Source organism: Typopeltis vanoorti, chromosome 10 (genome assembly GCF_054136105.1).
Source record: "Typopeltis vanoorti isolate ZY-2024b chromosome 10, IOZ_Tvanoo_1.0, whole genome shotgun sequence".
Lineage (NCBI taxonomy): Eukaryota > Metazoa > Arthropoda > Arachnida > Uropygi > Thelyphonidae > Typopeltis > Typopeltis vanoorti.
Window position 1 is genome coordinate 16,075,504 of NC_143558.1, and position 17,430 is coordinate 16,092,933.

Here is a 17,430-nt window from a genome sequence, read left to right on the forward strand (position 1 = left end):
TAACTCTGTTGGTGTTGAGTTGGAGTTTGTTTTCAGATTTGTTCCAGTAGCTGACTTTGCTGTTCACCCTGGTTCCCTGGCGAAAACAACGGGGGCCTTGTTTAACCGTGCTACATCCCAGCCAGCATGAAATTTTGTCATGTCGTGCCATCATTTTTTATTTTGGTTTAACCAATAAGAATACAATTTGGTCGGTTAAATCCCAAATTGCCAGCCCATCCTCGTTCGTTCAGTATCCAAGTAGATACCCAACAGGGTGCACCACGAGAAGGTGAGGACTGGACATTAGGTCAGAAGCCCTGGTCGGTTCTCCACATTCCTTTAAAGGCTATGTGGAGGTCTCCTCTCAGTTATACAGCTTTGACCCTTAAGCACCCCTGGCATCATACCAAGCAGTTAAATTGTTTACCACTGAAAGAATTTCACATGTCATGGTGGGATTTGAGTCCATGTATTGTTGGTTATTGTAAAGATGCTATCTACTCATTCACCGAGGCTTGCTTTTGATATTAATGGACATTAATAATTAATAGAGCTCTAAGTTAATTATGAAAAATTAAATAACCAAACTTATATAAAATTTCTTTCTTTAAAAATAAAATTTATTTTAATGTTTTATGGTGATCATCATATAACTTTTTTTGTGGGGGGGGGGTAACATTTTCCCAACTTTTTTGACCTTCACATTAAGGTTATCATTATCTGGATTACACATGCAGTAAACGTTTGCTCTAGCAAGCCTCTAGAGATCAGAGACATAGTTTGTTATAATGTAAGGTTTGCTGTAGTGAATTTAGAATAAAATACTAATCTGTGCACTTCATTTTCATGTAACAGTGGAATCATCAGAAATAGGACAAAAGAAATTTTGAGAAATCAAATCATGGGAAATAACACAAAAGATACAAAAAACATCAAAGAAAATCACAGGAAAAAGAACGAAAAAAATTTCCAGAAATAGAATGAAAGAAATCATGGGAAATAACACCAAAGGAATTGTAAAAATTATAGCAAAGGAAAGGAAATCATCAGAAATAGAACAAAGGAAATCATGAAAAATGCAACAAAGAAAAATCATAGGAAACAAAAAAGAAATTGCTTAAAATGTAACAAAGAAAAATCATAAGAAACAAAACAAAGTAATCTCTAGAAATAGAATAGAAGAAATTGTGAGGGACAAAAGAAATTGCATAGGGTGACACAAAAGAAGTCACAAAAAACAACAAAGGGAATCATGGGAAACAAAGAATAAAGGAAAGCACTGGAAATCATACATTGATGATAGAACAGAGGATCAGCAGTAACCATGCATAAAACATGAAATGACAACATGAAAAGTTACAAATGCAAAAGAAAATAATAAGAGACAAAGTTCATCATCATCAAATTCCTGCCATGTACCCTCAAGGGGTGTACAGGATATGACAGTAATACATGAAAAAATTACATCATTACTAACTTCCTATCTACAATTTTCCTCCAAATCAGTCTGTTACTTGTCAAGACTCCAACATTATCAGATCTTATATTTCTATCGTCTAAGGCACTTTGTACCGTATCAATCCACCTATATCTTGATCTTCCTCTGGGTCGTTTTGCTGCCAACCAGGCAGAGAACACTTGTTTTGCTAATCATTCCTCGCCCATTCTGTTTAAGTGACCATACCACCTGAGATTAGCTCTACTAACGCATTCCTGGATGCTGACAATGTCAAGTTCTTTCCTAATATCCTCGTTTTTAATATGATATTGCCATTGATGCCATCTGTTCACGCCTCTAATCTTTCTCAGGACTCTCATATCTGCGGTCTCTAGTCTTTGGTCAAGTGTTTTACTTCTGACCCAGCTCTCAGATCCATAAGTTAAAATTGGTTTGAACACAGTCTTGTATACAGCTAATTTAGTGTTCCGACTAATTTCTTTCTTATTCCATATGAATTTATTCAATTGACTTCCCACGATACCAGCTTTGCTGATTCTGTTGTCTATTTCTATATTTAGTTTACCATCTTCAGTAAAAATTGTGCCTAAGTAGCTGAAATGTTTTACTTGTTCCACAGGTTCTCCATTCACAACACAGTTGACATTTTCAATGATTCTGCCTATTTTCATTGTCTTTGTCTTTTTATTGCTGACCTTCATACCATATCTATTACAACAGCTATTCAATTTAGTCAAAGACTCTTGCAGACTTGTAGCGGATTTATTTAGAAGTATAACATCATCCGCATAAAGCAAAGAGCTGACATTAACATCTCCAATTTTGATATCAGGTTTAATACCACATTCCTTCATAATGTGATCCATATAGATAATGAATAACAGAGAGGATAATGTACATCCTTGTCTCACACCAGATTTAACATTAAACCATCTTCCTGTACTTCCTTCAATTCTAACTGCTGACTCACAACTCAAATAAAGACTAAGTATTGCTTGATATAATGCCCCATTGACACCATATAACTGCAGCGTATTGAATAGCTTCTCTCTTGGCACCTTGTCATATGCCTTTTCCAAATCGACAAAACTTAAATATGGGTACTATGAGAGCTCTACTCCAATCATCGGGAATTCGTCCCTCTGTCCAGGCTTTCTGAACTATGCAGTGCAGCCACTGTAAGACTCTTATACCACCATACTTCAGCCATACTTCAGCCTTTAGACACATTTATTCACAGAATAAATAATAAATTTTATTATTGCAAATATTTTGACTAGAAATTAACTGGTCATCATCAGTGGCAAGGTGAAGCTAGAACGTTTTGTTCTAGCTTCACCTTGTGAAATTCAGTGAAAAACTCCAATAGATATGCAACAGTTTTAACATGCAAATATTAGCAGAGAAATCAGAAACAATGGCATTTGCAAAACTAGTCAGATGTAATTAGAACTAAATGAAAAAATATTGGAACAAGTAATGAAATTTAAACATTTAGTTATAACTGAACAGTGAAAATATAACACAGGATGTTATATTTTCATAACGTCCTGTGCCATAAAAGAACAGTTCCTGAAGCCTAATAAACATGTCTAAATTCAACTCTTGAATTTAGACATCATGTGTAACTGGTGTTATCCAGCTGTTTGCAGATGATGCATAACTGGGGAGAGCCTGACAATGCACAGTCAGGCTGATGTTAATGCCTTACAAGAGGACTTGAATAGATTGCATGAATGGGCAGGCAAGTGGAACTGTCAGTTCATTGTTGCCAAGTGTAAGGTTTTGAGATTTGGTAAGCAACGATGGGATGCAAAGTATACACTTGTTGGGGAAACTTTAACAGAAGTAGAGGAGATGAGAGATCTAGGAGTGATGGTGGACAAGGACCTGAAAATTCAGGGCCACATTGCACAAGTTGTAAAGACATCACATCGAATAATGACAATGATGTGGAGAACCTAGACATGCAGAAATAGAGAGATTATGATTCCATTGTATAAGGCCTTGATCAGGCCTCATATGGAATATGTGCACAGATTTGGTTGCTGGGTTTTCATGGTGACGAGGATATGTTGAAAAGGGTACAGAGAAGATTCACAAAGGTAGTCAGTGGTCTTTGGAATGTGGAGTACAAGGACAGATTGAGAGAATGTAAGTTGCAGAGCCTCATGAACAGGAGGAAAGGGGGGGGGTATATGATTGAGACATATAAACTGGTCTGGGGTTGTTATCAGGTAGACATGGAAGAGATTATTAGAATTAGAGAGGGGAATAGAACAAGAGGCCATTTTGCTGGAAACTGTATAAGGAGGGTGTGAGCAAAGGAGTGAGAAGCAGGTTCTTTGCATGGAGGGTGGTTGGTGAGTGGAATGCATTGCCCAAGTGTGTTGTGGATGTGGACACATTGGATCAGTTTAAGACGCGGTTGGATGAGCATTATATGCAATAGTGAGTACCTCCCACGATGAGTGTCTGACTCTATGTAGGTCAGGTGTTAATAATAATAATCATTTTGTTAATGGTAATAATTCTGCTAGACATACTGTATTGTGTTTTTATATATATGAAATAATTGTCTTTAATCTCATAGCAATCCTTATATGTCTAATCAGCGGCGCAATCACAAGAGCCACTCCAAAGGAAAACGAAAAGGTATTTTTTTTAAAATATAATATATATATATATATATTTTTTTTTTTAAAATATAATATATATTTATTTTTGCATATATTTATTAAAAAAATAATAAAAATCCATCATTGTTTTATAGTCGGGTCACAAAGTTTAAAGATAACCAAAAGCTTATAAAACTACAACCCTCTATGAGACAACTTGTCTATGGAGGCAAATTTCTTTAGTTACGTAGCTATAAAAATAATAAATATTTTTTATCCTTAAAACACTATACTGAATGCAATCTAGCATTCATCCCCCCTTGCTATAGTATATATGTATGTAAATTTCATTTATTTGCTCTCTCTCTCTCCAAACTCCCGTAGCCACTGACCTCTTCACCTACCTCTAAAGCTCAGTTTACTGCAGTTGAAACAACCCAATAGTGATGTCACCCTTCTTAGGCACTTCAGTTTTCCTTCTGCAATTCCACTGATCAAACCAGCAGGGATGCCAAGGTATTTGCCATTAGGAATGACCTAAAACTACTAGTCAGTTCCCTTACCAAAATACCATACAACCGCTACCATCCTGCCAACAAACTTGTCAAGTATTTGGCAGAATTCATATTGCTGGTCATTAATTAGCTGGTGGGGCTCCAGGTGGTTCAGAAGTGTACCATCTCCACAGTTTTTGAGAGAACAGAAATGAGAACTGAACGGTAGCTTGTTGGCTCTGAATGTGAACCTATTTCCATGCTGTGAAGTAGAATACCGTATTTACTCGAATATAACTTGCACTTTTTTCTCCAAAATGAAAGTTAAAAAATTGTGGTGTGAGATATATGTGGGGATTTTTATCCTTGGTTTCTATTTAGGTTTTGTTTTGAACGAATAACTCTCATGGCTTCTTTTATCATTCGGGAGCAGAAATCGTCCTCTAAGTAGGGCATGGAACTTTTGTCCCATTCTATGGTATGGTTTGTCCTAGAGAAATGAAAGGCTAACCCCGATTTGTCTTTTCTATTATTGTTAACGTCTCTCCTGTCTCCTATAGGATTTGTCTTCTCTATTATTGTGAACGTCTCCTATAGGAGACGTTAACAATAATAGAGAAAACAAATCGGGGTTAGCCTTTCATTTCTCTAGGACAAACCATCCCATAGAATGGGACAAAAGCTCCACGCCCTACTTAGAGGAGGATTTCTGCTCCCGAATGATAAAAGAAGCCACAACAGTTATTCGTTCAAAACAAAACACCTAAATAGAAACCAAGGATTAATTCTGCCTGAGATCTGGAGGACCCTCATTAGATCTTTTAAACTTGCCAGAATTAAATTTTGCTACAAATTACAGAACATTCCTACATAACAAGTGAGATCATACATGCTCTATCGTGATGTAGGCGTTCTTCTGTTTTTTGTAAAAATGCAATTGTATTCTGTTCATTTACAGCTTTAGCATTTTAAGTGGTCTTACATCTATATATCGTTTACCCTGACGAAGCCAACAGCTATAGTTAGCGAAACTAGTTGGTATAACTTAATATGAAATAAATCTGACCTTAAACCCAAATAGAAGTCAATCTTTCCTATAGTTCTTGTGGTCAAAATGAATCGTTTCATCATTATGAGTCTCTGGAACGTTTGAACAATCCAAACCTAACATATTTCCACAGTTCGATTTTTTGCCGTTCTTTGAAACTAGGGAAGTCCAATGTAGACACCTTGTATATCTGGAGGGTGGGGATTGATTGAGAATATGCAAACAGACACTGATAAACAGGAGAAAGAGGAGTAATATGATAGAAGCCCATATTGGTTGATGAAATTTTTGTTATATGGAAGGTGGGAGAGGACAAAAGATTTCTTTCTTCATTCTAGGATGAAGAAAGAGAAATCCTGCTCCTTAGGAAAGACATAAGAAAAAAGACTATTTCAAACAGCAGTTGAATGAGAAAAAATCATTTCTGAGTATAGAGTTGAACTATGAATAGTGGGAGAATGATTGATGCTTATTCTAATTTAGACAGTTTGTAGAAAAATGCGAACCTCAGAAACTTAATGACTGTAAAATAAAGTGGATTGAATTAGCGAGAGTATGTCATCCATCAACCCAATTGTTCTCTTCTGTACTAAGTCAAGTATTTTTAGAAAACATCTTAGAGGCATCCCAGATGTGAGAACAGTACTGATTGGTTCAACATTCTGGTAAGTACTTTGAATGAAAAAGAAATCCTAATTTTTTGTGTTGCTGAGGATGCAATATTGGTGTAGTGCAGAGTTTGTTAAATGAGAAAGAGCAGTTCATCAGCAAAACTGTTTATTAGATATTCATATACGCATATCTACAACTGGAGACTGTTATTGATATATATATATATATATATAGAACAAAGAAAGCAGGTGGAAGAACAAAATCTTCTGGAACACTAACTGCATAGTTTGAAAATAAAGTTCTGCCCACCATCACACATAGGAGTCCAGACAACACTGAGAACCCAATTTCAGAAATCAGACCATATGATGGGAGCTTACTTAATAGGTTTTTGTGGCAAACTTGATGTTAAATGTTTTAGAGATATCAAGAATAAGCACTTGAAAGTCCTCAGACATTTCCGTGGTAGTCCAAATCTGGTTAATATGAGCAAGAAGATTTCATGTTGATCGAAAGTGGTTGTTTATTAGTTGAGAGGCTTAAAGGTGGCAGTTCAATCTCCAGTGGTAGCCAATCAGAAATAGCTAGCCCAAGTCTAAATGTCTGAAATAGTGTGGGTTTTATGGCTGATTTTCTTGAGTTTACGGGCCAGAAAACCAGAGTTTCCAATAGAAAAAAACAAACTTGCCCATGTGAGAGATCAACTAACTGGGGAACCGGTCAAAAAAAGGCTTAGAAAAAGTTCCTCTAGTCAGTGGTTAGACTTGAACTTAAGTCTATCTTCAGACGGTTTTGCCCTGAGGAGTGTAAACACCTCTTGCACTGAGCTACACAGTGCTAGAACAAACGTATGGCGATTTAAATGTTAATGATTTTCTCCATTATTTCATAAAGAACCAAAGTGAGTGAAATTGGTTGGTAATTAGATGACAAATATTTGTTATCTTTCTTAGGAATGGATTTGAATATGAGCTAATTTCGAAGAATATAGAAGCGACATAGAACAAAAGTTAACTTTGGGACACAGTCCTTCAGTAGAATTGGAGAAATGCCATCAGGACGGAGACTTTGCTTTCTAGTTTCAACAAGATTGTTCTGGTTGAATATGAATATTTCTGTGGTTTTAGCAGTTCTTCAGTTAATTTTTGGTATCGAGACCACATTTCTAAACATATAACAGGTTTAATAAAATAAATGATATAACTCAAAAGTTTCATAAGTTGTCAGACTTACATAATCAGCGGTCCAAATCTATGTATAATTAATTTTTTTCTAGTCTTTTTTTTTTATATAAGTTTTGGTGTCTCTGATGATGTAAGTCCAATGACTAAAATATATTGTTTATTAAACCTATGCTTAGAAAGATTTGGTTTTGATACCAAAATTAATCAAAGATTGTTCTAATTTCCTTCTGGCAAAAATTTTAAGGGGACAATGTTGTGTCTATTAGGAATAATAGGAAAATATTTACCAAGATCAATCTACTATGCAATATTTAGAGGAAAAATGAGAAGCTAGGAAACTGGCATTTTTCTGTGGTTAACAATGCAATGGAATCACTGAAGTGCAAAAAAAAAAGGTGGAAGGTATAGTTGGACAAAAGTTATGGCTAACAGCAATGGAAAGAGACCAGAAGGCATGATTGGCATTTGGAAATTATGCAACTTTTCTTTTGCTCTTTTAGAATAAGTTTTGTCTATGCTAATAATTTGCTTACATCTAATTTGCTTGACTCTGGTTTAAATGGAAAGGTGGAGATTTCAGTGAAAGCCAATCTGCCTGGCTCTTTTCCTGTTCAGCCATGGTACACTTCTTGGAGAATCAAGGCTTAAATAATGGGCAAAAATTTAAATTGAGGAATAAATGTTTCCACACTAGTAAGACTTGCTCAACGATGTATTCACTGCAAATATTTGGATTAGAAGGATTGAAAAAAGTAATTCAACCAAGGAAATTGAGGTATAGAAGTTAGTAGGCTCATCCCATTTGATTTTTTATAGTGTTCAATAACATGTGGATGAGAAAGATAATGTAAGCATTGCTCCATGGAAGAAGAAATCAAACATTAAATTGTGATCTGATTGACCTAGAGGACAAATAACATCCATAGTATATTTAGAAGGATTGTTAGGGAGGTAGGAGGGAAGAGATACTCTTTGTCTTTATCATGAAATATATTAAATTTGTATTAAGATTGAACTCTGTTGTTGTTAATTGTATTGCAGCACTATGACCTAGGTCATAACATCAGTTGTTATATTGGACAGTTTGCTTTAGTCATCTTTCTTTTATAATACTATCATGCACATGGGATTTTTTGGTAGTTTATTTAATGAGATGATTGAGTTAAAACAGTTTCTTTATTGTGAGAAGCAACTATAAATACCTTAAGTAATTTTGGATAAAATATGGATTTTTTTTTCCTGTTGATTTTAAAATGAAAGTAATTTATTTTAATTAGTATTTATTGTGAATATGCAGGCAAAAGAAGAGATTTTCCCAGATCACCAAATGATCTGGAAAGAAGTGTCCACGAATGGTATAAAGTAACAGTAAGTGAATTATATTGATTCTCATCTTTTTTTTCAATAATTTGTTTTAAAACATAAATATTGTCTATATGTGATCTTCCATGCATAGACAATACACAGCAATCCCTCGATTAATGCATCCCTGATTAGTCCATTTTCGATTAGTGTGTCATTTTTTTTCTATACTACCCAGATTTGATTAGTGAGCCTATATACATCTTAAAATGAAATGTCACAGATTAAAAAATTTTCTATCTATACATTTTTATTGCTAACAATTTTAAAAAATCAATCACCAGGATAAAATAATTTAGTTACCGATTTAAAACATTTTACAAAGTTATTTTTAATGGCATACTACACTATTTCCATGTACACTATGTTCCAAATTTACCATCAAAATTTATGTCGTCTGCTAATTACATAGCATTTTGCTGTGTAATGCCTCCTTTGCAATTGTTTTCCTTACTTTTTTATTTTAACGTATTTTTCCTTTCATCATGTACTTTCTTGAGTAAAAGAATTAGTGAGCAAAAAAAGCGGAAGTGTGAAAATGATTCGAAAAGTAATCTCATTGGAAGAAAAACTTGAAATAATAAGGAACAATGAACAAGGCGAGTCCAGAGCAAAGATAGGACAAGAACACAAAAATGGGTGAATCGACTATAAGAGCAATTTTAAGCAAAGCTGCTGAATACAAAGAGAAAGGTAAGGTTGCTTCAAGTTCGTCATGCATGCAGACCACTCGAAATCAAAGTATTATAATGATTGAATTAGAGAGACTTCTTTCTATATGGATCGAATACTGTAACCAAAAATGGACCTGCTAAGCACTGACCTTATTTAATCAAAAGCATTAAGTCTCTTTGCAACCTTGAAAGAAAGGGCTATCAATTATTGAAAAGAAGAATTCCACGCTAGTGCTGGGTGGTTTTGAGCATTTCAAAAGGAGAAATAGCCTACATAATGTTCTAATCACAGGCGAAGCTGCCAGTGCAGATAAGGAGATAGCTGCAAATTATCCAGAAATTTTGAAGAAAATTGTGGAAGGACGGGGCTATTGTGACCAATAAATATTTAATGTCGATGAAACCAGCCTTTTTGGAAGCAAATGCCTTCCAAGACTTCTGGCCAAATCAGAGAAATCTCAGCCTGGTTATAAAGTCACAAAGTTAAATGATATTACTGCTAGCAATATGCGAGCCATTTGGAAGCACATCCTTCCACGTTGTGCAAATGATTTTAGAGGCTTTTCAAATGAATCTAAGTTAATTAAATCTTATTCTGAGGATTGAGTGATTCCGACCTGCTAAGTTTAGATGCACATTTTGAAGATCCTGAAGAATATGAAAAAAAATTTGATCACTGACAAGCCCAAGGTGATTTCAGAAACAGAAACAAATTGAAAATAGGTATTATTTCTGGGAAAACTCCCATGTTACTCCTCTTAAAAACTATTATTTTTATGGCTATTTTGCCTGCTTTCGTTTAAGAGTGCCCCTTTTTTAAATGTCATTGGCTTTAAGGGTGGGCAGACCCCTTTTTTTGTAGGGCGGGAAAGAGATGAAAAAGAGAGCTGAAAAATAGAAACTTCTTTTGTGGGGGTATGGGAAAAGGGAGTCGGAGAGAGGATTAATAGGGTGCGAGCCGTTTTGACTGTGCGTGTCATCGTATGAGCTCATGGAGGAAGTGGATGCTATGTTATGTCTGCTTGGTGTTTCTGCCTTTTGAAGTGCTTGTGTTATCACCTATTGGTCAGAGTTTTTTTTTTATGTTATGGAACTTCCAACACTAAGAGATTATGTAGGGTCGGTGGACGTTGATCGAGTTCTCGTCACATTTTATGGCTATTGTTTCTGATATTCTAAGCATTGTTTCGTTGTCTTGTCTATTATGATGGCCTTGTCGATTTGCAGGGGATGTTTCTGTTCCTATGTGTATTATATATATATGTATGTTTATGCTACATATATTTGTCTCTAAAATACATCTGCAATGCCCTAAGAATTCCTGAGTAAAAAGCCATGACATTTAAAAAAAGGGGGCACTCCAAAATAGCTGTAAAAATTGAAAATATTTTTTGTACAATCAAAGTTTTTAAGCAGAAATGCTTACAGGTTGACCCTGATGAAGAGAGAAGTAGTAAACTTAGCAGATTAGTGGAAAAGGCAATAGGGCCATGCCGTCAATTGTATGAAAAAAAGAAACAGAATGCCCATCAAGCTGAATTCTTTGTTAAGAAGTAGAATAATAAATTTATATTTTGAATATGTTTTATTGTCTTTCAGCTTTATGGTTTTCTTTTAACTAGGCTCTGAGACATACTCTAATTCTTTTATTTTAAAAAAAAAAAAAATTATGGATCAAAAAAGAAATTTGAGGAACAAATTATACTTTTCCTATAGGTTATTATATTCGATTAGTGCGTTTTCGAGTAATGCACCTGTTTTAAAGAACACATTAATTGAGGGATTGCTGTAATTTGTTCTGAAACCAGTTTGTTCTTCTAAGAGTAGATTGTTTGCATTATTTCTAAGTCTTTTATTCAAAATTTTATTCTATATTTTGTAACCTGTATTTAATAAACTTATTCCTCTATCTCCTTTCTTAATTTTAAGACTCATTTGGCCTTTATAGATTGAGAAAGCTTTTGATAAAATACATAGAGAAAAACTGGAGTATAATAAAAAATTGAAGATTTACATGTAGTACAAGCTATGCAAAGTTTATATAATGATGAAATACAAAGTTTATTAAAAATAAACTAAAATAAAGTTACAGTTAGGTAATAAATTAATTAAGATGTACGACAGGGATGTAGTTTATCTCCTGTTCTATTCAGTGTGTGTGTGAGGGGAGTAAAATTATTAAAATATGGAAAACAACAATAAAACAGTATCCAGTTAACAAGAAGAACTTTTATCAACACAATGCTGTATGTGGATGACAGAAGATGATTTTCAAAAGTCAGTTTATGAATTAAACAAAATAAGCCAACAGTATAATTAAAAAAGGATACAAAAGAAAACAAACGGCATGGCATTTGAAGGTTGAGATCACATCAGATCAAAAACAATCATAGATGATAAAATAACAGAACAACTGACAGTTTAATTATTTGGGTTGCATAATAATGTATCGAAAGGCCATGATATACAGATGAAAAAATAAATTTCAGAAAATCTGTGGAATAATTAAAAGAACACAATAAAAAAACGATGAAAAACCAAACGTAAAATCTACAGTAATCCACTTCCAGTATTATATGGTTCAGAAACATGGACTGTTAAAAGGAAAGATCAAAGTAAAATACAATCACCAGAAATTAAATTTTAAAGAACAGTTGATTGAAGGTTACACAAAATTAGACCATATAAAAAATTAAAACATTAGAAGAGAGCTAAGTATTTACAACATAATTGAAAAGATCAAGGAATATGCATATAGAGAGAGAAATGCAAAGAACATTTAGGTAGAATGAAAAGATATCAGCTACCATAGACCAAAGGGAAAGAGAGAGAGAGAGGGCTGGAAGACTAGCTACAAGATTGAAAGAATAGTGAAGTCAGAACATGCACGCTGGTGTCTAGCATGTCATTTCACAATGGTAGCATTTGTTTTCTTTCTGGCTTCACAAAAAGTTTTCCAATTTTATCAGACTGTGTGTGTGTGTGTGTGTGTGTGTAGTTTATGTTAATCCCATCCATGAAAGGTAAACCTGTGACACATTATTACCGTGAGTAGATTAAGTACCCTCTTCTATATACATTTTTGTGAAGTCATTTCAAGCCTCTAATAATCTTCTACCACATAAAGGCATTCACTAACATGCAGTTATATAATCTCACAACCTGTAGGTTGAAGAGCAGTGACTGTATGGGTTTGTTCAGCTGTTGGTGAATATGCTCATCATCATCATCAAATTCCTGCCATGTACCCTCAAGGGGTGTACAGGATATGACAGTACTACATGCAAAAATTACATCATTACTAACTTCCTATCTACAATTTTCCTCCAAATCAGTCTGTTACTTGTCAAGACTCCAACATTATCAGATCTTCTTTTTCTATCGTCTAAGGCACTTTGTACCATATCAATCCACCTATATCTTGGTCTTCCTCTGGGTCGTTTTCCTGCCAACCTGGCAGAGAACACTTGTTTTGCTAATCTTTCCTCTCCCATTCTATTTAAGTGACCATACCATCTGAGATTAGCTCTGCTAACGCATTCCTGGATTCTGACAATGTCAAGTTATTTCCTAATATCCTCATTTTTAATATGATATTGCCATTGATGCCATCTGTTCACGCCTCTAATCTTTCTCAGGACTCTCATATCTGCGGTCTCTAGTCTTTGGTCAAGTGTTTTACTTCTGACCCAGCTCTCAGATCCATAAGTTAAAACTTGTTTGAACACTGTCTTGTATACAGCTAATTTAGTGTTCCGACTAATTTCTTTCTTATTCCATATGAATTTATTCAATTGACTTCCCACGATACCAGCTTTGCTGATTCTGTTGTCTCTTTCTATATTTAGTTTACCATCTTCAGTAAAAATTGTGCCTAAGTAGCTGAAATGTTTTACTTGTTCCACAGGTTCTCCATTCACAACACAGTTGACATTTTCAATGATTCTGCCTATTTTCATTGTCTTTGTCTTTTTATTGCTGACCTTCATACCATATCTATTACAACAGCTATTCAATTTAGTCAGAGAATCTTGCAGACTTGTAGCAGATTTATTTAGAAGTATAACATCATCCGCATAAAGCAAAGAGCTGACATTAACATCTCCAATTTTGATATCAGGTTTAATACCACATTCCTTCATAATGTGATCCATATAGATAATGAATAACAGAGGGGATAATGTACATCCTTGTCTCACACCAGATTTAACATTAAACCATCTTCCTGTACTTCCTTCAATTCTAACTGCTGACTCACAACTCAAATAAAGACTAAGTATTGCTTGATATAATGCCCCATTGACACCATATAACTGCAGCGAATTGAATAGCTTCTCTCTTGGCACCTTGTCATATGCCTTTTCCAAATCGACAAAACTTAAATACAGATCTTTGTTATATTCCCATGCTTTCTCGAATATTTGTCGTAAAGTGAAGATCTGATCCTGACAGCCTGTATTTGGTCTGAATCCAGCTTGTCCTTCACCAAGCTTTTCTTCCACAATTCTTCTCAACCGTTTCTCAAGTATACTTGCATAGATCTTGCCAGGAACACTCAGTAGGGAAATACCTCTGTAATTCTCACATTCAGTTTTATTTCCCTTTTTATATATGGGTACTATGAGAGCTCTACTCCAATCATCGGGAATTCGTCCCTCTGTCCAGGCTTTCTGAACTATGCAGTGCAGCCACTGTAAGACTCTTATACCACCATACTTCAGCATTTTTGGTCGAATATCATCTACTCCTGCTGCCTTTCCACATTTCAAGCCATTGATGGCTTTTTCTACTTCAAGTATGGATATGTATTCCTGACTACATGCCTGGTTCGCCTGGTTCCCTGGCGAAAACGATGGGGGCCTTGTTTAACCGGGCGACGCCCCAGCCGGCATGAAATTTTGTCATGTTGTACCATCATTTTTTATTTTGGTTTAACCAATAAGAATACAATTTGGTCGGCTAAATCCCAAATTGCCAGCCCAGCCTCGTTCGTTCAGTATCAAAGTAGATACCCAACAGGGTGCACCACGAGAAGGTGAGGATTGGACATTAGGTCAGAAGCCCTGGTCGGTTCTTCGCATTCCTTTAAAGGCTATGTGGAGGTCTCCTCTCAGTTATACAGCTTTGACCCTTAAGTTATAGCTGTATAAGTTATACAGCTTTGACCCTTCCCTTTTTATATATGGGTACAATTAGAGCTCTACTCCACCTCTGTCCAGGCTTTCTGAAGTATGTAGTGCAGCTACTGTAAGACTTTTATACCGCCATACTTCAGCATTTCTGGTCGAATATCATCTACTCCTGCTGCCTTTCCACATTTCAAGCCTTTGATCGCTTTTTCTACTTCAAGTATGGATATGTATTCCTGACTGCATGCCTGGTCAGTGTTTTTTTATCACTGTGCTGTCATCACTGCTTGTTTCATTTAGCAGTTTTTCAAAGTAATTACTCCATACTTCAAGGCTATCTTTTTCTCCTGTTTTCATGTCACCTTCATCATCTCTAACTCCTTTTACAGCACTCTTTCCTCCATTCCTAAGTTTCTTCAACAACCTCCAGAATATTTTGCTCACCGTCTTGATATTTATTTTCTATATTCTTGCCAAAGTCCTCCCATGACTTTTGTTTAGCTAGTTTTACACACTGTTTAGCTTTCTTACATTTGTCTCTGTATTCTGTAAGAGTAAAAGCTGACTTATTTGCCAGGAACTTTTGGTATGCTTTCTTCTTTTCCTTCACTGCCTCTTTAACTTCCTGTGTCCACCAGGGAGTTCTGATTTTTTTATCCCAACATACAACCTCACAACATTCCTCTCTGGCAGAATCAATCAATGTTTTCTTCAGAGTTTGCCACTGAATCTCCAAGGTTTGATTCCTGTTCTCAAACTCTTTCATTTTCTTTTCAATAATCTTTCTGTATTTTAGTCTACAGTTCACATTTGAGAGCTGCTGAACTTCTATTCGCTTTAAAACTTTCTTACATGTTATTCTTTTCGATATGAAATTCAATTTTATCCTGCTCAAGACTAAATAGTGATCACTTCCAATTTCAAATCCTCTGTACACTCTGGTGTCCTGCACCAGGGAGAACATCACTATCAACAATAACATAGTCAATGAGAGAATGTGAAGGGTATAGTGTGTTAAGGAGGGAACAGAGAGAAAAAAATTGGGGGGAGGAGTGTTATTGACGATTGCCGATGAACTGCAGCCAAGGAGAATTGAAGTTGAACTGCAGGATAGTGAAAAGAGCATATTCGAAGCTATTTGGTATGAGATTGAGACAAGCAGAAGAAAATATACAGTTGAGTGCTGCTATAGTCCAAGTGATGGAATGTGAATTTGTGCACATTTTTATGTTGGAACATGGTGTTAGTAATAACCAGTCCCTGTCCTGAGCAGAAATCCAACAGATATTTGCCATTATTATTAGCTTTGCTCTTTTCTCCAAATTTTCCCAATATATTTTTGTATGTCTCACAATCATTTCCTACTCTGCTATTTAGATCCCCAACAAGGACCAACTTTTCCTTTTTCATTGTGTCAGTTGCTTTTTCTAAAGCGTCAAAACATTCATCCACTTCTACCTTAGTAGAACCTTCTGTGGGACCATAGGCACAAATAAGTCTCATTGTCCAGTTCCCCATTCTCATATTTGCCCACATTACTCTACTTGAGACTGACTGCCATTCAATAAGATTAGCCTCGTATTTTGTGTTGAATACTATGGCTACTCCTTCTTTTCCTTGATTGTGATTGCCTGAATATAACATTTTGTATTTATTGCTCAGAAAGATCTCACCAGTTTTGGTCTTTTTTGTTTCAGTCACCCCTATTATGTCGATCTGGTACTTATCTAATTCCTCAGCTAGCTCCATTTCTTTGCCATTCAGGCTTCTTACGTTGATAGTACCGATCTTTAACTCTGGTGATGTTGAGTTGGAGTTTGTTTTCAGATTTGTTCCAGTAGCTGACCTTTCGCTATTCGCCCTGGTTCCCTGGCAAAAACAACGGGGGCCTTGTTTAAACGGGCGACGCCCCAGCCGGCATGAAATTTTGTCATGTTGTACCATCATTTTTTTATTTTGGTTTAACCAATAAGAATACAATTTGGTCGGCTAAATTCCAAATTGCCAGCCCATCCTCGTTCGTTTAGTATCAAAGTAGATACCCAACAGGGTGCACCACGATAAGGTAAGGATTGGACATTAGGTCAGAAGCGCTGGTCGGTTCTCTGCATTCCTTTAAAGGCTATGTGGAGGTCTCCTCTCAGTTATACAGCTTTGACCCTTAAGCACCCCGGTGAATATGCTTTGTATTTTTAACATTAGTAGGAACAACTCACCCTTCATTCTCTTTTGAGTATCTGAGACTAACTTCTTTGGCTGGTCTTTTAAATGATATTACGCACTATTCTTTTATACAAAGCAAACAAATTATCATCATAATCAGACCTCCAAGGAGTTGACTATTTCAGGAGGACCAACTGTCCCACACAACTCATCAAACGACGTCTGTAATGGATTCTAAACATCCATTACTTGCTTATGCCCACCTTAATTCAGCTCTAAGGGATGGTCTCCTGTTTTTTCTATGTATTCCATGAAGAACTTATGCATTAGTGTAGTAATAACCTGTAACTAACTTACATGTTTCGATCATATCCTTCCCTTTCTTCATCGTGATGAAATGCATTTCATTGCTTGGTGTGAGTCCACCACCCTGTTTGTTGGAGGCCGGAAGTGGCTTGGGAAAGTTCCATGTTTAGCATCTAGGACAGAGTTTCTGGACTATGCAAAAATAATTAAAGAAATACATAAAATTGATAAAAATTGGGGGGGGGGGATCCTTAGCCCACCCATTGTACAAATGTACTAAAGGTTTACTAATAATTTTTTGTGGGTGGGAACAAAAAAAAAAAAAAAAAATCAGAAAGGTTGTAAGCTTTTCATGATTTTTTTCAAATAACATTCCTGTGTGAGCCTCCGTAGCTCGGT

The 17,430-nt window shown here is 35.6% G+C and overlaps 1 protein-coding gene across 1 annotated transcript in view; it reads left to right on the plus strand.

The window, feature by feature from the left end:
- The window catches only part of LOC150102188 (nuclear RNA export factor 1-like), a 195,317-nt gene that overhangs the window by 40,352 nt on the left and 137,535 nt on the right, over positions 1-17,430 (plus strand). The window contains exons 4-5 of the mRNA XM_090398890.1: positions 4,035-4,096; positions 8,695-8,765. Coding sequence (XP_090255016.1) covers positions 4,035-4,096; positions 8,695-8,765 — 133 coding nt within the window. The remainder of the gene's footprint in view (positions 1-4,034; positions 4,097-8,694; positions 8,766-17,430) is intronic.